Here is a 23547-nt window from a genome sequence, read left to right on the forward strand (position 1 = left end):
GAAAGCCAACAGCATAGCCAAAGCATATTACAAAAAGGGTGAGGTGGGAGGGACCTGGTGTTCACTCAGTTCCCAAAAGCCCACCCCTGTGGGAGAACGATGAGTAAGCTTTTTCTTCTGCAATACTTAGTGTGAAAAAAACAAAAAACAACTAACAATTATCAAAAAATAAATCAAATTCTCAGGTGTCTTTAAAAACGGCAAAGTTCAAAAGGCTGATCGTTACATTAACACGTCAGTCCACCCTAACATTACTCTAGGATGATTACCTAAAACTCGGCTTACCCTTCACTACTCACTGCGAGTAGGTCCAGGTTCACAACCCGGGGCTTCTCTCTTGCATAGTTGCCTTTAGGGCAGCAACTCCCAATTTGAGGCCACCCACCTCTCATGCACTACTGATGCCAATACATTTGCCACCCAGTCAGTACCACAACATAATAGAAGGTGTGTTATGCTCCCGTGGACAGGGTCCAGGGATGCTGTCCCACATCCTTCAGAGCCCAGGACAGAGACAAGCTGTGAACTTCCTGCCCAAAGTATTTGAAGCGAAGCCCTGTCATTGGATAAGGAGGAGGGAGGCGGAGCTAGGAGTTGGGAGAAGAGAAAACTGCAGGGAGAGAGGAGGGGGAGGAACAGAGGAGAGGCGATATGTCTCCTGCAGTCTCAGGTAGTTATTCATATCAAAGTTAGATAATTGGGATAACTATTCTAATTGTGTGGGCATCTTGTGTATTGAGTACTTGTCGATATATAAATCCATTGGTTAACCTTAAGCTTTAGAGTTTTACTTTACTGGGTTACTGGAAGGTGTGTTCGCCAACAACCAGGTGGTTGTGGCTATGAAGGAACTAGCCGCTCCAGGGACAAGGGAACCAGAGCTGGAAGCACAGTGACTGGTCACTACAGGGGCAAGTTAGAGAACAGCCGGGTGGAACCAGCTCGGGAGCTCAGGTCCTGCTGGAGAGCTTGCGGAGACAAATGGGCTTAAAGTGGGAACATGGCGGCCAGGCTGGGGGAACTAGCCGGATGCACTTTCTTTCTAATACCTCCCACAACAACACCCCTACTGTGCTGGCTGGTTTTATGTCAGCTTGGCACAAGCTAGAGTCATCCGAGAGGAGGAAACTTCAAATTGAGAAAATGCCTCCACGAAATCCAGCTGCAAGGCATTTTCTCAATTAGTGATTGATGGGGGAGGGTCCAGCCCAGTGTGGGTGGTGCCATCCCTGGGCAGGTGGTCCTAGGTTCTATAAGGAAGCAGGTCAGTGAACTGCACCGCTCCATGGCCTCCATATCAGATCCTGCCTCCAGGTTCCTGCCTTGTTTGAGTGCCTGTCCTGACTTCCTCCTATGATGAACAGCAAAATGGAAGTGTAAGCTGAATTAAAACCCTTTGTTCCCCAAGTTCCTTTTTGATCAGAGGGCTTAATCACAGCAATAGCAACCCTAACCAAGACAATCTGCAAAGAATTATTTGGAACAAAGTAACAACGGTGCCAAGGCAAATAAATAAATAAATAAATAAATAAATAAATAAATAAATAAATAAATAAAACACCCTCCTCTAAAGCTGGAAGACGTGGGTGCAAGTCCAAGTCACCCAGGCAAGCCCAAGGAAATCCTTTATCATTATGAGGCACACCTGTATAAAGCAGTGAGCAACATCCTATTAATAAGGTGTTGTTAGGATTAATGGCTTGATGTACACACTGTATAATCCTTAAAGGGTTTAGCAAATACTAATCTCATCTTAATTCCTTCCACAGAATGTTTTCTCCTTTTAAGAAACATAATGCTAAACATATACAAGTGGGAAAAAAAAAAAAGAAAAAAACCTACCTTGCTTTGTCATTTTGAGTAGATGTGTCTCCAACAGGGCCAGCTGTTCGTTTATCTTTTCAGGCAACAGCACCTGCTGTGGCTTCTTGGTTTTTGAAATTTTCTTAGAACAAGTACCCTAGAAACATTGGTACGTGTCAAAATGTATTTTAACACATTGGGGAAACTGTCGTTTTCAAATAGACTTGCTTTCTGTTCTGTTTCTCTCTTTCCTGTTTGGTAGGCAGGACTGTGCTCTGTGTGGCTAACCAACAGTAATTAGCAATTTATAGTCACTGATACTGCATTCTAGCTAAAAGTGCGAAGAGTTACTTGGAGGGAACCAAGTTGCTCCCATTCCCTGTCCCTCCTTTCCGGGAATCCCCACTCTAAGCCAGCACCTTCCAGAGCTTGGGGGTGGGGGTGGGGAGTGTATGTGCATTCCTGTGGGAGGGGGTGTGGGTGTAGGTGTGTGTGTATAGGTGTAGGTGTGTGTGTATAGGTGTAGGTGTGTGTATAGGTGTAGGTGTGTGTGTATAGGTGTAGGTGTGTGTATAGGTGTAGGTGTGTGTGTGTGTGTGTGTGTGTGTGTAGGTGTGTGTAGGTGTGTGTGTTTTGAAAATATCTTTTGTAGCCCAAGCTGTCCTCAAACCACTAAGTAGCCAAGGATGACTTTGAGTTTCTGATCTTCCTCCTCCCCGGTGCTGGGATTCTGAGCATGCTCTACCACAGTTGGGTTTAGGCAGAGCTTCAAGCTTGCTAGCAAAGCACTGGGCTACATCTCCAGTTGCTGCTTTCTTCCTAAAGTAGTTGTCACCTCCAAAAATCCTCAAAATAAAATTGCAGCCCACCAGCCCTCAGGAAGGCATTCCTTTATTCCTTTTTTCTTATCTTTCCAGAGGGAGCCCCTTTACAACCCAGCTCTTGTCTCTATGCTCTGCCTTTCACTAAAACCTAACAGGATCAGTAATTAGCAGATTAAGGACTGGCCTGTGTGTGCCCAGGCTCCCCAGCAAGGTTTCTCTGTCTGAGACTGAGAATTGACCTGCACTGTCTCCTGTTATCACAAACAAAACCTTCTAAGCCTCTTTATTCTTAGAAGAGGTCTCCAGGGACCCTGGTGAATTCTGCCTCTGACAAATTAGCAGATCCGACAACCTTAGTCAGTGGGAAGTGTCACAACCTCCTGTTGGACCAGAGGCTCTGAAGAGAACAGTGTGAGACCCTTCATGAAACTGCTAGGGCACAGAGCCTTGAGTCAAGGTCCAGATAACCCAAGGGGCTAGCAGACAGATGGAGCAATTAGTTTTAAAACAACAAATTCAGATTGTCTCCAGCTTAATCAAAATTTCTCTAGGCAAAGCAAACCCCACATCCTAATTCCCCCCGCCCCCCAAATATGTTACAGCTTAAAGTGTCCTCTAGCCAGGATGATTTGGAAACCTTACCAGCCAACAAACCCGTCTTCTCTATCTCAGGAAGGAGGTGTGGAGGCAATCTATCTCAGTGTGAGAGCTAAGAGGCCAAAGGCCCTTCCTGGTATGCCCCAGTAACATCTCAAAACCTCACCTACAAACACATTTGGCCCACAGCATTCCTTCAAAAAGCAGTAAAGCCCAAAGTCCCTCTAAGGCCCCTGCATAGGAAGCACATATCAAAAATTACTCTCACTCAGAACAAAGCAACTTTGACTCAATGCCTCCTAAAAACCTCTCTTCTTAGTCCAGTGTCCAACTAAATGTAAAAAGGTCTAGCCCCATCTACCTTGAAGTGTGGAACTATTCCACCTGCTAGCTCCTGACCGTATCTTCTCAAATATTTTTTAAGTTAAAGAAGTTCTTCATGAAATTACTTTCCTTAATGTAAAGATGACAAATTGATGGACTTCATTAAACATTGATGTTTAATGCTAGTAAATGAAACAGTTAAATATGCAAAAGAGAAAAACAAAACAAAACAAATTACCTCCTCTGTATTTTCCTCTTGCTCAACACCAAAAAGAGACTTGCACGCTGATGTGATATCCAACATCTTTTTCCCATAATATATAAGCATTATTGCCAGGTCATATTCCTTCCAGGAACGGAGAATCTAATTAAAAATAAGTATTAATTATCTCTGTTGGATGCCTCTCTGTTTCCAAGTACAATGCATAATTTTTCATAAATTCAAATTCCCCTAAGTCTTGTGGGTCTAACAATCCCTTACCATTGCTAAGAAAACTGGAAACTTACCTCCAGATTATATAGCTCTAGAGTTGAAATTATGTAACCCTGTTATTCTTTAAATAAAGAACTGATAACAGCTTCTTGTCAATAATGCATTTCCTGTCTCTCTGGGTCATATAGCTTTATGCTTTGTGGTACAGCACTCCGCTATTAAGAAACTCTTTCTACTTTTAAAAGCCTTATTAAAATGATTGTTTCTTAAGGTCATATACCCACACCTTTTATTTTGAATGCTTAGTTGCTTGCTTGTGTTTTGTTTGCTTTGTTTTTGAGACAAGGTCTCATGTAGCCCAGGCTGGCATCAAGCTCACTATGTGGCTCAGGATGGTCCAGATGGTCTCTGTCTTTACTTACAAATTGCTAAAATTATAGATTATCGGCATGTGCTACCATTCCTGCCTTATCTCAGGTTGCTCTCTGTGGGAAATGGCACAGTTCCTGACCGCATGATGTCTTGAATGTAGAGGGTTAGGCAGATTCTCTGACAAGCTGAAAGTGTCTTAGGTAGAGTTTTACTGCTGTGAACAGACACCATGACCAAGGCAAGTCTTACAAGGACTGTCGCGCCCCGCTTGTCCAGCAAGGAAGACGCGACAAACCGGATTCTTCTCAACAGCCTTTATTGGAAGCGCTCTTTTAGGTTTCTGGGAGAGACTCACTGGAATGCTCAGAATGGGCTACTTATATACCCCCAGCCCTGGGCGTGGCAAAGCACATGGAGGTGTCCGATTGGTCAATTTGCAATGACTCATTAGCATACTCCTTAGCATACCCCGCCCGGGCGGGGTGATTGGCCAGGTTCGTGGTACCCTAGTTGTACCTTATTTGCATGCCCCGTTTGGGAGGGGCTGGAGTCAAGTTCCTAAATGCACTGCGCATGCGCAGTGCACTGCGCATGCGCAGTGCACTGATGGTTTTCCCTGAAAGCCTTGAGTTAGCCGCCATCTTGGATAGTCAGCCCGTCAGCCGCTTTTGAGGCTGCGGCGCTGATTCTCTCGGCTGGCAGCCACAGCCGCTTTTAGTCTGTGGCGCCGAGAGAAAAAACGGGCAGCCGCCTTGAGTCGGCGGCTGCACCGTAAGAAAAAACAGGTAGCTGCTTTGAAGTGGCGGCAGTTCCGCCGCTTTTAGCAGCTTTGAATCGGCCCGCTTTTCAAGCTGACATGACAGACCTGCGGTGCCTTCCAGCCGTCAGGTCTGTCAGGTCAGCTTCCTACAAAGGACAACATTTAATTGAGGCTGGCTTACAGGTTCAGAGGTTCAGTCCATTGTCATCAAGGTGGGAACAGGGCAGTGTCCAGGCAGGCATCGTGCAGGAGGAAGTAAAAGTTCTACTTCTTCATCTGAAGGCCGCTAGGAGGAGACTGGTTTCCAGGGATGACACACTTCCTCTAACAAGGCCACACCTACTCCAACAAGGCCACACCTCCTAATTGTGCCATTCCCTGGGCCAAGCACATTCAAACCACCACAGGAAGCAGACATTGACTCTTCAAGGGTAGACCCACTCCATCCTTCTCATTCACACTACCCAGCAGTTACTCTTTGCCCTTCCCAGTCTGGCCCTTGTCCACTTTTCACTTGTAATCTTTGATCACATTCTTACTGAGCCAAGCATAATCCTGACACCTCTGTGTTCCGGAACCAGCGCTTGGCTCATGTTTCTCTGTAGCTGAAGACATTTCCTAGCATGCCCACCTTCCCTTCTTTCCACAGCTTTGTTCTACCTCATCATTACAATCCTGGTGCTAGCATCAAGTCCAAGATTTCATGACCAGTCATCTGACTTGTGCACTGCCTATGGTAGTGACTTCATGAAGGAAAAGGAACACATGCACGGTAAACCCCAAGGGGCCACTAAGTCTAAATACGTTTACAAGAATCTATTTCAGATACATAATCACTGCTACTTCAGACGTGGAGAAGGGCTGCACGAAGGGACTTCAAAATAGTGAGTGGCTAGCTAGACCTGCTGAGACCCCAGACTATACTAAGAAGCAGACATGATCCTGCAGAGACAAGACAATGTGTTCCAAAGAAGCCATGAATTGTGAGGAGCAGAGTGTAGCAAGGACAGGGTGGCAGGGCAAGGCCCTACAGGGTGTTGAATATCTCCTGGGACAGTCATATCTCATGACAAGATAGACATGAGGTGCTTGGTCACGAGCCATCTTTACTGGATAGATGTAGCTACCACTCATGACCAAAGAGTTGTCTCTTTACCATAAATGAACACTATCACAGAAAATCACAGCCAAACACAATGCAAGAGACAAAGTGCAGAACAATGGGACAGAACAAGAGCAGAACAAGGGAATATCAACAGACATGCAAACATGGAAGGGACCCCACCCCTTGGCAAAGAACTACAGCCAGCTGAGCTACTAAGTGCTGAGGGAGGATTAGCCTCTCCTAGGGATGAGCCCCTTCTTGGTTGCCTAATAAAAAGCCCTGAAACCAAACACATACAACATACATACAGTAAAAATGGACTCAGCCGGGTTGCATTTATACATTTGTGCAAGCACATATGGACACATAAATATAATAATCAAAGAAGAGGCTACCAGTTTGAGAGTTGGAGGGGCACAGACCTTGGAGGAAGGGGACTTGGGAGAGGCTGGAAGGAGGAGGGACAGGGAGGAGAGAGAGGTCCTTGTGTTGAAATTTAAAATGTATGAGTATGTATGCGAGCGGGCTAAGCATTGCCATTTGAATGCAGACCCCGGCTAACGTGGTCTGCGTGCTACCACACACAGCTGCTAGCCCTGTGCTTTCATTTGACTTAGACAGAGCTGTTCAACCTCTTGTCTAAATATGTTATGAGGAAACAATAAATAAGAATTGATTTTTCTAACAGTGAGAAAAACAGGGCCAATTCTATTCAACATGCCAAATAGTGGACAGACATGCTCCTGTGTGACAAATGTTTAGAGCTGACAACTTTAAAACAATGCAATAATAATAATACCTGAGATGACAAATCTCAGGGGTGGCACCCCATTTGGAACTGCAGGGGGGAAATTCTGTTGCTTAAATTAAAAAAAAAAAAAACTGAGCTCTCTGAAGAGAAGTTTTTTGGTTTTTTTTTTTTTTTTCAGAAGAGAACACAGTGTTGTTTGACTGAGTTTCACATGTTCTGAGGGAAAAATCTAGAACTGCTTGTATCACATGATACAATCACACAAACACCTAAAATCTAAGATTCGGAGATAGCCCATGATTTGGGAACTCTAGGCCAGAGAAAAGGAAATTTCTAGAATGGCAGTTGCCCAACACACCAGTTGGGGAAAACACACAGCTCAAGTATCAAAAGTCCAGCTGAGTATATTCTTTTTCCGGGTCAGAATGTCCGTGTCAGAATGTCTTCAGGGTCACTTCTGGTATGACAAAACTTAATCTCCTGATTCTTCAAGCAAGTGAAGAAAAGAAAAGGTAGAGATGTCACTGGCAAGTCAGGGAGTGCACAGAGCAAGCCCAAAGCCATTTGCACGTGCCAAGGACTGAAGGTGGGGGCGGGAGGGTTGAAGAATGTAGACCTCCCCAGGGGCCTGACTACTAATGCAACCAGAATCCTCCTCCATCTTCCACAGCTGTGAGCAGGCAACCTGCAGGATCTCCTCTCACATCTTCATCCCTGTCCCTGCCTTCTTCACCCCAGACTCCCTCCACATTAAATTAAAATGGTTTAGAAACCCAGACAAGTAAGGGTTTTTGTGTGTGTGTGTGTGTGTTTGTCCTTAACAGAAGACTTGCTATTGGAAAGTCACCAGGTTCCCTGGAATATAGTTTCTTTCTTGAGGTGGAGCCTTTTAGTGGTCTGTGTCCTTTAAGTAAGGTGCTTGGCTGTGCTCAGTGTTCTGAAGAAGAGCGCAAGCTGCCCCTTCCCCTCCCCAAAAAGCCAAGCAGATGAACATTCTCTAAAGACAGTAGTAGGGGTTTGGAGAGAGAGTTCAAAGGTTAAAAGCACTTGTTCTTGCAGAGGGCCAGCTTCAGTTCCCAGCACCCAAATGGTGGGCTCACAACCATTTGTAATGCCAACCTTAGAGAATTCAGCAGCTTCTTCTGACTTCCAAGGGCACCAGGCACACACACACACACACACACACACACACACACACACACACACACACGAACGCACGCACGCGCGCGCGCGTGCGCGCGCGCGCACACACACACACACACACTGCCCATATGTGCAGGAGAAACATAAATAAACTAACACTCATAAGTAAAATAGGATTTAAAAATATAAGATAATAATAACAACAACAACAATAGAAAGGCAGCAGGGCCCTCTAGGCCCTGCACAACACTAATGAATTTGGCAACATAAAGCAACTCGGATCTTTGACCACGTGCTATGAGGGCAGGTGTTGCCAGTGTTTTGACAGATGACTATTGCAGGAAGGCTTAGAGGGGTGATATGACTGACAGGTAAGGGGCTTCATCAGATTCCTCCCCCTGCCTAGTATTTGGAAACAAGGGCCGCTCCCTGGAGTAAGTACACCTTTGCGACTTTTGGGTAGCTCTTCCCTTCTCTGTTTGCTGCCTGGTGGAGGCAGCACCCAAACTTGCAACTGCTTTAGCCTTAGTCTGCCAGGACTGCTCCCTCTGTTGTTACACATAATTCTCCTCTTCTGAGCTCGGTGGTGCCCGCAGGACCATTTGGGGAGCGCTTCTGTGGATGTTCTGCAAGCCTTAGAATTGAATCTAACCAGAGCATGTCAGTTTTTCTTTCACTACACAGAAAAATATTCCTCATCGGGGGTCAACTAAAGTTATTGGGCTTATCCAGTTGACCAGAAAATACAGCTAGATGCTAACACAGGCCCTGCCTTTGCGTCCCTTATCCCTTACATTGATGGATTGCCAGCTTCCTGATTTGGCTCATAAAGAACTTTTGAACCTGTCTGTCCCCTCTGCCTCTCACATGCTACACTTCACTAGTTATCGCTGCCTCAGGTCTTATCCCCTTCAAATTACAAGCAGTCCCACAACCCAAAGAATTTCTTTCTCTAAAATTCAGAACCCATTTATTTTACCGTCCCTGGGTTTGAAGGCCCTCTAAAGGCTCCTCTTGCATCCCAGAGGATGGTGGTTCATCACCTGCTACTGGCACACTGCTATACCTTTAAAGCAACTCAGATCTCTGACCATGCCCTATGAGATTAAAACTAAACTTGAGTCTCCTTTTCATGAACTGCTATAAACAAAGGAAAACAAAATCTGCATATTTTCTGGAGAAATCAGTGGTGGAAACCCCCGAGCCCGCCAGGCATTTTCCCATTCTGATATTTGCCCTTAACTTTGCTTACAATTTCTTGCCGTCAAAGTGTTCCAGTTACAACTAGCTATATTTTTCGGTATGCGCCCCCCTTGCTAAGGAAGGTGACCCCTGTCTCCAAGGCCATGAAGACATTCTTGGGTCCAGCTGGAGGTTATTGTGGTGGGAGGGAGGGGTCTGGCTTTACTTTGGATGTACAGTACTTTGGATGTACTTACACCAGGGTCCCCCACACTGAAATCAGTAACAGTGCAGAGTCTCCGCGGTCAATCAAATTGCTACCTTTGTAACACACTCCTCTCTTCCGGAAACGTGGGCTAAACCCTCTAATCTATCCCACGGATCGATTTGCCCACAATGTTGTTAACACCATGTTTACCAAGTTGGCTTTGTGGTGAGTTTTTATAGCTATTGAGAACATTTAAATGATTCTAGAGAACCCCCCCCCATGGGAATTGCAATTAAAATTGCATTTAATTTAAGAGTTATTTTAGGAAAGACTTATACTTCTGTTACAGCCTATCTTCCTTTGTGTACAGGAACTTGGGTGTGCCCTGCCATATGCTTGGATTTGAGTGTGTACCCTTGGCAAGATTTCAGCTCTTTTATGCAGGTTCGCTGGCACTTCGCTGGGTTCTAAATAGTACAGTCTGTCCTCTTTATTCCTAATGCTTCCTGACATAAACTAAAACTATCACTCATGTCTGCTTAATATAGACGCCCACTTGATATAGTCTTCCCATAATTCTAATTGTTCCTTACAAGATGACTGAGACCCCTGCAATTACAAATAGCTACATTTTTTCCTTTCTGTTTTTCTAAAGGCATTTCAAAAGTCATATCTAGAGCGCAGAAGGGATCCCCTGAAAATAATGACTCCCTGTTAAAAGTCCTTCCTGGGCCTGGGTTTTAAGGAAATGGCTTCAGAAGTTTGCCATTTACTATGATATTTGCTTTACAATTTGGGTAAATGTCCTTATCATTCTTCAGTAGCTCTCTCTTGTTCCAAATTCGCCGACAATTTTCTTAGGAAAGGTTGCTTAAGTGTTATCAAATGTCTTTGAGGCATTTTTCACACAATCTTATTTTTCTTCAATTTGCTGTTACAAAAAAAAAAAATCAGGCTTTATTTTAATTTCAGACTCTTTCTCTTTTTGTGGCGCTAAGAATCAACTAGAGGGAAGTCTTGGTCTTTTATGCTTAGCATGGAGTCTGTCCTGAGACTGGAATATAACAGATCTGAAGCCTTCCTGTCAGCAGGGGGAGGTCAACCCAGGACGGCCACAGGACAGTGAATAATGCCCGTCTTGTTTCTGGTTAATGTTGGTGGTCCTGAGCTCTGCTTTCTCTGGTGTGAGACTCACCATCTCCCTCCATTATTTTTGTCAGTAGGTATTTGCCCATTACCACTGTCCTCTCCATTTTAGACGTATCTCTTGAAGTATTATCTGTATTAGAACTTGCATTCCAAGCCCTCCTGGAAGCCTGTCTTCTAAGATCATCCACACTTGGTCAGGTAGTTAAGACTTATTTCATTATTTCATCTTTAAAAATGAACAATCTCACTTTTCCTTGCTTCTTACTTTGGTTAAATTAGTCTCCTTCCCTCCCGCCCCCTTCCTTTCTCCTTCCCTCCCTCCCTTCTTCCCTCCATCCCTTTTTCCTCTGTGTGTGTCCTGTCAGAGAAAACAGCAGCCTTAAGCTACATGCACTTCCTGTAACAATCATAATTTTGCACAACCATGGTCCGCGAACCTACCTGTTAACATTCCTTCACCCTCCTCCCCCCACCCCCCAGCCACAATGGAAGCTTTAGTTCTGGGTTACTAGTAAGTTTGTCTTTCAAGGACAACTCTTGTCTTTCAAGACACCCTACTTAGCATCTGTATTACAAAGTCCAATTCATTCCCTTATCCTCTGTTTGCTTTTAATAATGCATATATTGAGAGATTCGTCTTTCCTATTATTCCTCTCTTTTGTCTACCTCTATCGCAAGACTTCTGCTTGGAATCAATTGTCATTCGATAAAGTGTTTCCTCAAGTGTTTTCCCCAGATAAGTGCATGGCCACAATGCTCTGCAAACACTTGTACTTTGAAAGTGTCTATTTTTGCCCAAACTAATGAATGGTATCTTTCTCAGTTATTAGTTCTGGGACCTCGAGCCTTAGTCTTCAAACAGCTTTTCCATGTTTTGCCTTCTAGTGCTACTATGCTGGGAGCTGGTTGAGTCTCCTTGTACTGCAAGGAGCCTGTTCTTCAGTACTGGAGACATTACGGCTTGTCCTCTACCATCGACTTCAAACAGGTCACCAACACCTCTTTACATGAGCGTCCCTACCTTAATGTTGCTTGGGACTCAGGGAGCCTGTTACTGCTCCATCTGTTTCTTTCTCAAACCCAGACTCCTGGTGTTTTCATGTGATGACTGCAGGGTCTGCCTTCTGAATTTATGTACCATTTCTGAAGCAGTTCTACACTGAGGTATTTTTAGATTTGACCTACAATCTGGTACGATGATCTTTGTCACATCTGTTTGTTACAGAGGCTTGCTGCCTTATATCATTTATTTCGTTGGTTGCTTGGTTGGTTGCTTGGTTGCATACCATCTGATTGTTCTTTCTTTAAAGTTTTCTTTGCTCTTTGGTCCCAACTCATCTCTGGTCTTTCCCAACATAGTAAAGGGTCAATCAATGATAAAAGGCTCATCTTGCCGGGCAGTGGTGGCGCACGCCTTTAATCCCAGCACTTGGGAGGCAGAGGTAGGTGGATTTCTGAGTTCCAGGCCAGCCTGGTCTACAGAGTGAGTTCCAGGACAGCCAGAGCTACACAGAGAAACCCTGTCTTGGAAAAAAAAAAAAAAAAAAAAAAAAAAAAAAAAAAAAAAAAAAAAAAAAAAAAAAAAAAGCTCATCTTAACCTCCCTCCCTTTCTAACTTTCAATAAATAAATAGATAAATAAATAAATATACTTTCTACTTTTCCTCCATGCCTACTCAGTTGTAAGATGAAACTGGTCATGGCCTTTCATGCCTGCCTGCTGTTCCAGGCTTTCCCGTCTAAGGCAAGCCTAGCCCACAAAGTCTCCCCCATAACTGATTTTCTTTTTGCTTATGTCATTTAAAGCTTTACAGAACTACTCCTCTCTGTCTCTCTCTCTCTGTCTCTCTCTCTCTCTCTCTCTCTCTCTCTCTCTCTCTCTCTCTCTCTCTCTCTCTCTCTCTCTCTCTCTCTCTCTCTCTGTGTGTGTGTGTTCCATCTTCCCCCATTAAAGCATAAGCTCATGAGACAGAACCGCGTTGTTACTTCGATTACTCATTTCTTTAATAAATTTTAATTGCTATAGGTTAACTTTGTCTTAAGACCCAACAGCCTGGCCTCATACCAACCAAAACCACACATAACTTTACCTGTATGGCCTCAGTGGGCACTTGAATATGTACCTCTTGCTTAAAGACTATCAGGTGAAGGCTCTCTCAGGCTCTCACACGCCTGTATGTGTCACCATTTAGCATTCATTACCTGAGCTGGAGAGCTGCTCTCCCCCATGTGGCTCTATCTTTGGACATATACCAACCGCCCCTAACAGACTTAACTAAGGAATCAGTAATTATAATTACGAATCACACCAGTCTTGTGCCCCGAGAGTGTACCTAGCCTGCCCTTCCCTTCATGGCTGCACTTGTTTTTTACATTCTGGTTTCATAAAAGCATTATACCCCTCCCTCACTGGTTGGACTGGCTGGTTTTGTGTGTCAACTTGACACAAACTAGAGTCATCAGAGAGAAAGGAGGCTCAGTTGAGGAAATGCCTCCATGAGATCCAGCTGTAAGGCATTTTCTCAATTAGTGATCAATGGGGAGGGCCCAGCCCATGGTGGGTGGTGCCATCCTGGGTTCTATAAGAAAGCAGGCCATGGAAAGCAAGCCAGTAAGCAGCACCGCTCCATGGCCTCTGTATCAGCTCCTGCCTCCAGGTTCCTGCCCTGCTTGAGTGCCTGTTCTGACTTCCTTTGGTGATGAACAGCAATGTTGAAGTATAAGCTGAATCAACCCTTTTCTCCCCAACTTGCTTTTTGGTCATGGTGTTTTGTCACATCAAATAAAACCCTGACTAAGACACTGATTAACCCTCTAACTGTAATGTTACTACTGGCACGGGTTTTGGTTTGGTTTGGTTTGGTTTGGTTTGGTTTGGTTTGGTTTGGTTTGGTTTGACAGGGTCTCATTAGGTAGCTCTGGTTGTTTTGGCTTTAACCCAGACCCTGGCCTTGATAGTAGAGGCCTGCCTGCAGGTTCCATGAACCATGATCACAGCCTGATGTGCACACTGCACACAGCATACTATGCCACTCATTTCTTAGGGTTTTTTTTGTGTTCTATGCAACTGTAGATAATGCCAGATGATATCTAAATGCCATTTCAGTGACGTCAAGGCTGAGTTTATGGGTCACCACAGTTTTATTAAAAGGTGCAAGAGCAGTCGCCATCCCGCCACACTGGCTTTTTGTCTAAGGAAAGATGCTGTGGGGATGCGGATGTTTCCTAAAAATTACTTTTAATTACAAGTTAGTGCAGGTGCCCTCTGAGACCAGAAGAGGGCGCTGGATCCTGGCATGTGACTTCCTCCCTCGGGACTAATCCTAAATTTTAATGACACTAGACAAACAATGAGATAAATAAATACCTTTGTCATGTAGAAGATGCAGCAAGCTATCATGTGCTGTATACTTTCAAAGCTTGAAACACTTTTCTTTGAGTGAACAATACTTGGTATTCCTTGCAAAACCACAATACATTTTATCAAGATCTAACAAAAAAAAAATAAGCACAATGATTTTTATGTCAAAATATCATCTTATTTAGTATAAAATGTAGCATGTGAATCATATCAGTCTTAAGCTAGCCTGAAGCTATGAAGTCAATATGGCTTCAGCTACAAAGCTGCAGTCGATAATTATTGATGACATATTCATCAGGTATGAAAGAATATACAGAGATAAAATGGACATATTCAATTTTCAGATGAATCATCTGTCTTTATAAACTTGGAAGCTGGTGAAGAATACAAAATAAACATGCAAATAACTATAAAACAATACTTATTTTCTCAAGTACTGTAAAAGACAGAGGCCAAATGCTTTATGGACCCAAAACACTAGAGGTCACATTTATACCTTTGGAGACCTTGGCAAGGGACAGAGAGGATCAGGCTGCTTGTGACTTTGTACGGAGAGGTACAGGCACTTGAAATGATAGTCCCTCTAAGATTAAAGCTGAGTGTTCACACCACTGAATAGCAATTAATACTGGTGTCTACTTTCTGTCCTGGCTTCACAGAGTGTGTTCCTGAATTTGATCTAGAACCAGACTGGGGTCTCAGTGGTGCTGCACAGGCCAGAGCAATGCTGTCATCAAAGAAGCAGAGCTGAGATCAGGGCAAGCCCTTCCCCACTCTGATGATCCCAAAGAACAAGTTAACGCATGTATGTTTGTTCTTCTGAGCTGCCTCAAGCCACCATTCTTGCGATATTTTATTATCCTGATACATTGGTGAGGATGTTAGATGCTTGCTTAGTTCTTCCTTCTGTGTTAATTCACCCTCTGTCCCCATTGCACACCACATCCCCAAATCATGCTAACTAGCCTAGTCATTTCTCAAAGTTCGTGTACACACACACACACACACACACACACACACACACACACAGATGTACCCAGAGAGGAAGTTGCTGTCATTTCACAAGATGACATTTATATATACTTGCCTGAACTTTTATCTTTTCCCTTTCAACTATGCCTCACGGAAAATGCTTCCAAATCCATGGGGACAGCCCTAGTTTGTGTTGCTAATGACTACGCATTACCAACCATGACTATTGCTCTCACATTGAATAACTCATGGCTATTGTTTTAGGGCTCGCATGCCTATTGTTTCTCTTCACTGACCTTGTCTCCACCAAACAGACAGAAAACACCCTCATACATGCTAAGGCGCCCACCAAGAGCAGCAGCTAAAGCCCTGCTGTGAGAAGGACGATGAAGCAACTACCTTGAGACCACAGTGCACATTCTGAGGCAACGATCATCCCGACTGTCTGTGATCCCAAGTCCCAAGGAGGAAAAAATGCACAGACCTGGGATACAAAGATTAGTAGGAACCCCATCGTTCATTCAAGAAGTCCTTTTATGCTGTGTCACACTTACAGTATGGTTTCTCTGTCAAATTAATGTATTTCTTTATTTTTATTAGGCTTCTATTCTATTAAATAAATTACCAGTAGAAGAATTATTGTATCAGGTATATTTGTTTTTAATTTTGCTTGAAGTTAGATTTAATTTAATTAAAATTAAAATTGCTTTATCAAAACCCAGAGGCCGCTAACATTTCCCGTTTCCCTGCCGCTGAGTCAGAGTGCCATTGATCTCGTGAGTGCTCACCAGCAACAGGACTTCCAGATCTCACATTGTGAACCCAACATATGTTTCCAGAAATACGTGATACCCAAGTTTCTTAGCATGGAGTGGACTTGGTTTTCTGTGAACTATCTATTTAGACCCTGCGTCCATTTCCCTGTGAGGTGACAGCAAGCGTGCAAGGCTTCGTTGACTCTGAGTGTAATCTTTCCAGGGTTTCCTATGATCTTAGACCTGGTCATTTCGTCTCATGCAGTTTGTTATTTTTACAAGTTCTACCGTAATTGGGAAGATTTCCCCGAAATCCTGAACTACATATGCCATCCCCTGCATTTGATTGGTTTCTTTCCCCTCTAAAGTTTTGCTTTATTTTACTTGTAATCCTTAAGCAGGGGTGGGGAGTTTTACATAGCACACAGAGAGGTCGGATTCTACTGTCTTTCAGATGAATACCTAGGTGTCTCACTACCATTTATCCACAATGTCTATTCTCCTGCCTTTGAATGAGAATGTCAACTGTGCCGCCAAGAAGGCGGCTTTCTAGGGCTGTTGGCTATGTTCATCCTTGCAGTGGCTTTAGCGATGTGTGTTGAAGATAAGCTGCTGTATCTACCATGATGACAATATGGAGACTGGACACTCTTAAATCTGAGACATGACTGTCGCCAGAGTTTAACTAAGGCCACTGATGGGACTGTGTGTTTTCAAAGAAACACACTTTGTACTTTGCGTGTGTGTGAGCACCCGTGTGTGTGTGTGTGTGTGTGTGTTTCTGACACATAATTTATTAGGACATTGTCCACTTAACTCCTGAAATTTCACATTTCTTCCCCTTGGCCCGTCCATCCTTTACGGAGGCTCTGCTGCTCTTCCTCCCCATAAGGAACCACCGAGTTGTCTTCTGCATGTACCTCTGTGGAGGCTGGGGAACACCCTTACCTGGATGACAGGTACCAAAACGATATTGTGGTAGATGATGGGGGCGAGGAGCCCGTAGCACTGGGTCACTGCTTGAAGGGCGAAGTTGGCATCATTGAGGAAATTGCTAAGCTCCAGAGCCACCAGCACATTCTCACATTCCACCAGTCTAGCGACCTGCGCAGAAGGATGCAAGAACAGCTGTCACTCAGGTAGACCAGCAGGGCCTCAACCCCATACGTCTTCAAGTTGCAGAGAAGGGAAGGGATGTGAACCTTCTGCCTCAACAACATGAAGGATAATATAAAGAAAAATCTAAGTTTAGAAATGACTCTCTACCTCTCCCTTAATGTTACATGTGCATAGCATACACTTGGAATAAACCACAGCTTGTTTTGTAAGACAATCCAAAAGTCACTAAGGACAGAAAATGTTCCCATTGTCTTTATTGGCAAGACAAACAAAAATGGCGGGGGGGGGGGGACTGTATTTTAATTTCAGGAAAACTCATTTAAAAAAACATAAATTGTGGTAAGCAATAATTAAAGTGTAATATACCAATAATATTGCATCCCCTTGATTAACAGAGTCTTAATTTTGCTTCTTAATTTGCTGGAAAATGGAGTGTTTTCGGCGAGCCAGATTAATAGTTCTATTTACATTCTCACCAACTAAATAGAAACGATGAAGAATGCAGACTTAAGAGTTGTGTTGTCAATGTCTTGTAAAAGGATAGCAGTCCTCTCCCCTCCTTCCACCCTCCTCCTAGGGGGCGGGGGAATGTTGTTTTCTATGTATATCCACATTACTCATAAGAGAGACTGCAAACACCAACCAGAAATTTCTATACAGCAGCTTTTACTGAACATTGGTTTCTGGTGCTGACACTCACAGAAGCATTTTTTAAATGGCTTTGCTTTCAGACTGGGTGTGGCAAAGAAGAAACTGAATGCAACGCAGAGAGGGTGTTCAACACAGTTCGGGTGGTTTTGAGAACCTGAGCTCCAAGACAGTGAACTGTACTGGAGAAGAGTCATGTTACTGGCATAAGCTTTGTGTAACAAACTACTGGTTCATTCGTCAATGAGCAAATTGAAAAGGTATAATAAAAACAACTACTACAAAAAACAAAACAAACAAACAAAATAAAACAGTAAGAAAGTACATGTCTGAAGCTTCCATATCTAGTGAGTGACAAAAGTCAGAACAAGGATTTACAAGCTGGAATGAAGGCCTGACATAAGATCATTGTTAAAGTCAGAACACTGAACAGAGCCAGGGAGAGATGCCCTGGGAGCCCACTGCTAGGGAGAGCCGTTAAATTCCTGCCTCTGTGTAAGCATGCAACTTCATACTTCAAAAGAACATGCAAGTTAACACACACCAGCATGAGAACCCCTCTAAGAAAAGGGACGTTTCAAAGAAGGCAGGTGGATGAGCAGTAGAATAACATGCTAATCTCTGCTTATTTTTCAAAAACACAGGAAGCACATGAAAATGAGGCCACTGTGTTCTTAGAGGTGGCGGGACCACACGTGTATTTCACTGTCCACGTTGTACAGATTTGAATTCCGGAGAAGACACTGGTCTTGTACACGGAGGGGAGATACAAACTAAGAACTATGAGACCAGCCAAGAATATAAAACAATACAGAATCCTCAGCCACACCCTCTTGGTCCATCATTCACTGGGAAGGGCACAAGATCCCAAAGGAATCTGTCCTTGAGGCCTGGGAGAAGCAGAGAGGGTAGAGCCACGAGGTCTCAGTGCAGGGCCTTTACTCACCTGCTGGGCAGGGAAAATCTCGTTGCCTTTGATATTATCACAGAAGAGATTCTCCTCTTTAATTTTAATGTCGCTCATCACAAAGATATTTCTGAGGAAGAGGTATAAGAGGATCGAAGAAGTGTTTGCCAAGATGTTGGAATGAAACCTGCAGAAGGAGGAAAGGGTGTTAAGTGCATCTTCTCAACCTGTTCGGCCTGCTGATCCTCAGCGCCTGCACAGCGACCCTGGCAGGGATGGCAGCACCCAAAACAGCTGTGCTCCGGTGTCCACCTAAATGAAAGCCAAAGGCAAGTTCACAACCAAGACAGTGAAGCCCCTGGGGTGTTAGGCTGCCAGTCTGTAAGAATAACCAGAGGCAAACACTCCTGGTTCTTACAAAGTTCTGCTCCGTCACCATGATGCGATTACAGTAAGTCAGATTGGAGAGCAGGCCGGCGGGGGGGGGGGGGGGGGGGAGCTCTGTGAAGATGGGGAGCACTCTAAGCAAACTATAGAGACTGAGTCTTAATGGCTCCGGTTATTTCCCATTGCCTTTTCTAAATTGCAGTCCCCAGAACCAAGTTTCAACAGATCTGTGAAATCTGTAGGTCCTCTTTTGTTTCCAATATACGCATGCCCTGAGGCCTAGCAGATGCTTAAACCCTCACACTCAAACTTTATGTCCTTTTGCTCTCTGAACCTCCTTACCCCCATAAATCAGGAAAGAGCTGACAGCACTAATTCACACTTGAAGTTGATCCCACCACTGTGAACTTTGGGCCCCCTTACCAGGAGGGTTTGTTCTCCCACCCCTCCCTGCACGCACACTGCACTTTCTTATTGGCCTCACGGTGGCCCTGGGCACCTTGGTGGGTGCCTTCATCCCACCTACCACTTTCTATTGCACTCCCTGCACAGCGCAGGGTCCAATAAGTCTTTTTACTATTGAGATTCCCAGAACCTTAGTCTCTGCCACCTCTTATATCATCCTGTGGCCCATCACTGTCCAATTCTTCTAGCTTGTCACAAAACCAGTTATTCAGTTATTTACATTTTTTCCTTCACCTTTTCAAAATAGCATTTGCTATGTGCAGGACACTCTCCTAGGCCCTGGGATACCAATGTGAATCAAGTAGACTCTTAGCCATCAGGAACTGGGCTTCACCACAAACTTCTGCATCAGCTATGAGATGTCAGTGGTGCTCAGTGGTACTTCAGCTCCTCCTGTGCACATGTGCACATACCTCTGTGACCACGCCTCCATAGAATGTTCTACCAGCTCCATGCTCTATACCGCTTCACTCTCCCCGGACAGTACCGCTGTCACCTGAGGTCTCTTGTATCTTCCGACTCTCCCTCGTCACTGGCTCCCTTCCTTCTAGACTCTAAAATCCTTCCTGGAAGCCTGACCTTCAAGCCTTTGCCTTCTTCTCCTTCTCTTTTCTCTCCCACGCATGAGTGGTCTTTACTTGTTATTGGTTTCCATCACAAAATCATTTCTGGTTCGTGGTCTTATATAAGTTGTTCTCTCGAATTCACTGGTGGCCTTCAAATCACCAACTTTAAGTGTCTCCTGATTCCTATCCTGCTCAACCTTTCTACAGGATTTCATTGAGTCTGACCAAGTACTTGCTTATGCTAGGACCCCAACGTCTCTTGGCAACACGTCTCCCTGGTTCCTTATCTCCTGGACAGCTCCCCTTCAATAGTCTTCCCTGGGTCCATCTCTTCCATCTTCCCCTTTAATGAAGGCAACACCAGTGCTCAATGACAGGATTGGCTCTTTTCTGCTAAAATTCAACCCTCATTCCCTGGAAGACAAGGCTCCTTTCAAGATTTTGGTGGTGACCTGCACGGACAATTTCCAAATCGCCACCTCTAGGGTTGACTGTCTTTTGCCTGTCCGCACTAAACAAAACATCGACGACATCTCCTGGCCTACAAAAGCATCCTGCTGGAAAAGCAAAAGCGAAAGCCAACTTTCCCCAAGCCCACTCATTATTGTCCTCCACACACACCTCATTTCCCTTAGTAAATGCCAAACTCTCCAGTCGATTAACACCAGAAAACCCGGTCGCTCCTCACTCTCCTTCTAGACTGCCGTGCACATAAGGCCTAACCCTTATCCCTTTCTCCTCTTAAATGCCCCTCAAATCTTTCTCCCAATCCACTCGAAATCCTTGCACAGGGCAAATGTTAACTCTACATTTGTTTAATTGAAATGGAATTAAGCTTTTAAGTGTGAATAAGTATTACCAACACTTTACCTAACATTTATAATTTTTAAGCGCACTCTCTATGAGGGGCTAAGTGTTATAAGCATTATAAGCAGGTGAGGGATTTTTTTTTATTATTTATTTTGTTTTAATGTATATGAGTACACTGTAGCTGTCTTCACATACACCAGAAGAGGACATTAGATCCTTTACAGATGGTTGTGAGCCACCATGTGGTTGCTGGGAATTGAACTCAGGTCCTCTGGAAGAGCTGCCAGTGCTCTTAACCACTGAACCATCTCTCCAGCCCAGGTGAGGGATTTTTAAAAGCCTGAAATATCAGCTGGACATACTCTGTTCTGTGACTCCCCTGAAGTCCTGCTCCTTTAAGGAAAAAAAAAAAAAAACAGCAGAAAAGTCACAGAATAAAAGTCAGCTGTTTTCTATGGGTTCTACCTGCACACCGACAACTGCCGAGAGTCGAATCCTGGGAGCCTATTTGAAGCAAAGGCAGAAACCTTCATAGCCACAGTCCACGCATCAGGACCTCGTCTTAACCCTTCCCCTCCCACCTCGGTTTCCAAGATCTCCACTGAGGAGCCTTGTTTCTGCTCTAGCTGCTGTCATTTGACGTTTTTATCCCGAAACCTTTATCCATATGCCTCACTGTTTGTCCTGACTTTAGAAAGGATGCATCTGACTAGGACCGAGGACCTTAGAGCATATGCACCTTATAATTCTGACTAGATGTGCTTTTACATGGGCTATCCCGACATGAAAATGAAAACAAACGAGTTCAGGGCTTTAAAGTGGTGTTTCTAATTACCTTCTCTGCGTTATTGTCATAATGTTACTTAGGCAGATAACCGACTGCTCGTCCTGTATTGGAGAGGCAACGAAATAATCCCAGACTGGTGAGAACACTTTCTTGGCCATCTCGTAGTTACCGATCTGATAAGCGACCTGTGACAAAAACCACACTGTTTCAGGGACCTTTTCACTCAGAACATGCATATTTCAAACAGAATTCTGATACATCCTCCCCGCCCCCGGCCCCACACTAACTCTACATGTGCCTTTCCGCCCCATGGTGTCACATTGAGGAGACGAGGTGGCCACGGGTGACCACTGGCAGCAGAGGCAGGTGCATTTTGAAATCTCTTTTATTTCTAAATGGTGTAGAAATGTGAAACTCTGTAAGGATGTTCCAAATCCTCATAAGCAAAACAAAGATCACATCTGAGCCAAATTAATTTCATTTCCATCCGTCTCAGCAGTGTGCCCCATTTATTATAGATACCGTTATAATGAACAATCTGCTCCAAGAGAAACAATCAGATTTCCCCAACCTGATATATATGAAATATATTTCATTCTTTCCCGGTTGACTGACACTTTCAGAGCTTCTGTGCAACAAAGAGTTGGCAGCTGAAAAGGGTAAAGAATAAAGGAGAAACGCGTTCCAGGAATCCATATCTTTTAAGTTTAACAGATCCAGTGCTGGGGGAAAATAATTTCACTTGTGACACTTTAGAAGCTCAGTAGGAAAAAAAAATTATCACCAACTGACCTTCTATTGATAGAATATATTTAAGGGAATTTCTGAAATTCTTCTATTTAAATACATACATAACGTGACCCTTCACCAAATGACTTCCACACTGCTTCAAATGATAAGGCATAAATAAATTCATTGAATTAAGCACAGAAAGGACATTTTATTAGAGCAGTATCCACTCATGGGGAAAACTGACAAGGCCAGAACTTCCCTGGTCTGTCAAATGATTCCTCCTAACTCATCAAGCAGTAAGCTTTCCTGAGAGACTCTACTCTGTGCTGAACACTGGAGGAGCAAGCACCTGTCAGCCTAGGAATGCCCTCTCCGTCCATGTGACAGGCAAGAATCCGGTCCCAGGTGGTAAAATTTAGAGAGACTGTGAGAAGAACAAGATGTGGGAGATGGTCAGAGAACACTGAAGAAAGGCTGGAGCAATGAGTCAGAATTGAAAAAAACAGACAATGTGAAGAAAAGGTTAATGCAGGGATGGAATTCTGTGAGGTCTTAAAGCCGGGTGGAACTTTCTAGATGCAAAACACTACACTAAGCACTCAGGCCTATGCCATTGACTGCTCCTTGTATCCCCATCAGCACCCTGTGTGCAGGTGAGGAAAACAGGGCATTGAAAAGCTGAAAGTCTGCACAGAGCCCAACAGTAATGAAAGCAGTCGAGTCCTAGAGGGGGTCCAATGATTCACTGCCGTGGGCCGCATCTGACCAATCAAATAGCTGCTGCAACAGTCACTAAAACACCTTAGAATTCCAAGACGGTCAAGGAAAGTAAGGTGGTGTGTGAGAGGGTTGGTAAATCTACATCTTCCTCTTAAAATCATGTTAACAAAAGCCCCCGTTGTCTAACAGACAAGATGTTGACCTTATAGAGTGTTATTGACTAAACTAGTGAATACTGCAAAAGATATGCCAATTACAACAACAATAAGGTTTATGAACTCAAGAAGCATCGCAGGCTTTTAACAGGAAGTGTCATAATGTCTGCATGGATACCAACAATTAACAGCTCCAGACAGAACAGCTTTTTCGAGGGTGGCTGGTTAAAATGAGAAGATGCACTCTAAAAGACTAATGGACTGTTAAAGATACCTCCTCTTTGATAATGACCCACATACAGCTTCCACACTCCAGGCATGTTTCCTGACTCAATAGCCACCTTCCCTTCCAGATACCTTTGCAAGGACCTCCTCTTCCCCACCCCACCTCCACACCCCCCTCTTTCTATGGACACTCAAGTTTCACTGATACCTTGGGCTGCTCTTTTCTGTCTACATTTTGTTGGTGATAGCTTGTGGTCTGAAAACTCTTTCTTCATATCATCTCAAATC

General features: G+C 44.1%; 1 protein-coding gene across 5 annotated transcripts in view; it reads right to left on the reverse strand.

The window, feature by feature from the left end:
* Cfap54 (cilia and flagella associated protein 54) overlaps positions 1-23547 on the reverse strand; it is a 279965-nt gene that overhangs the window by 183737 nt on the left and 72681 nt on the right. For 4 of the 5 annotated variants that reach the window (XR_013106305.1, XM_076919995.1, XM_076919998.1 and 1 more), the window contains 6 exons: positions 21476-21612; positions 18452-18599; positions 16687-16842; positions 14018-14140; positions 3787-3912; positions 1843-1960 (listed from right to left, as the gene is read on the reverse strand). Coding sequence is in view for 4 of the 5 variants with exons in the window: in XM_076919995.1 (XP_076776110.1) it covers positions 1843-1960; positions 3787-3912; positions 14018-14140; positions 16687-16842; positions 18452-18599; positions 21476-21612 (808 nt within the window). In the remaining variant the exon portion in view is untranslated. The remainder of the gene's footprint in view (positions 1-1842; positions 1961-3786; positions 3913-14017; positions 14141-16686; positions 16843-18451; positions 18600-21475; positions 21613-23547) is intronic. The other variant, XM_076919997.1, reaches the window with a different exon arrangement.

Source organism: Arvicanthis niloticus, chromosome 22 (assembly GCF_011762505.2).
Source record: "Arvicanthis niloticus isolate mArvNil1 chromosome 22, mArvNil1.pat.X, whole genome shotgun sequence".
NCBI lineage: Eukaryota > Metazoa > Chordata > Mammalia > Rodentia > Muridae > Arvicanthis > Arvicanthis niloticus.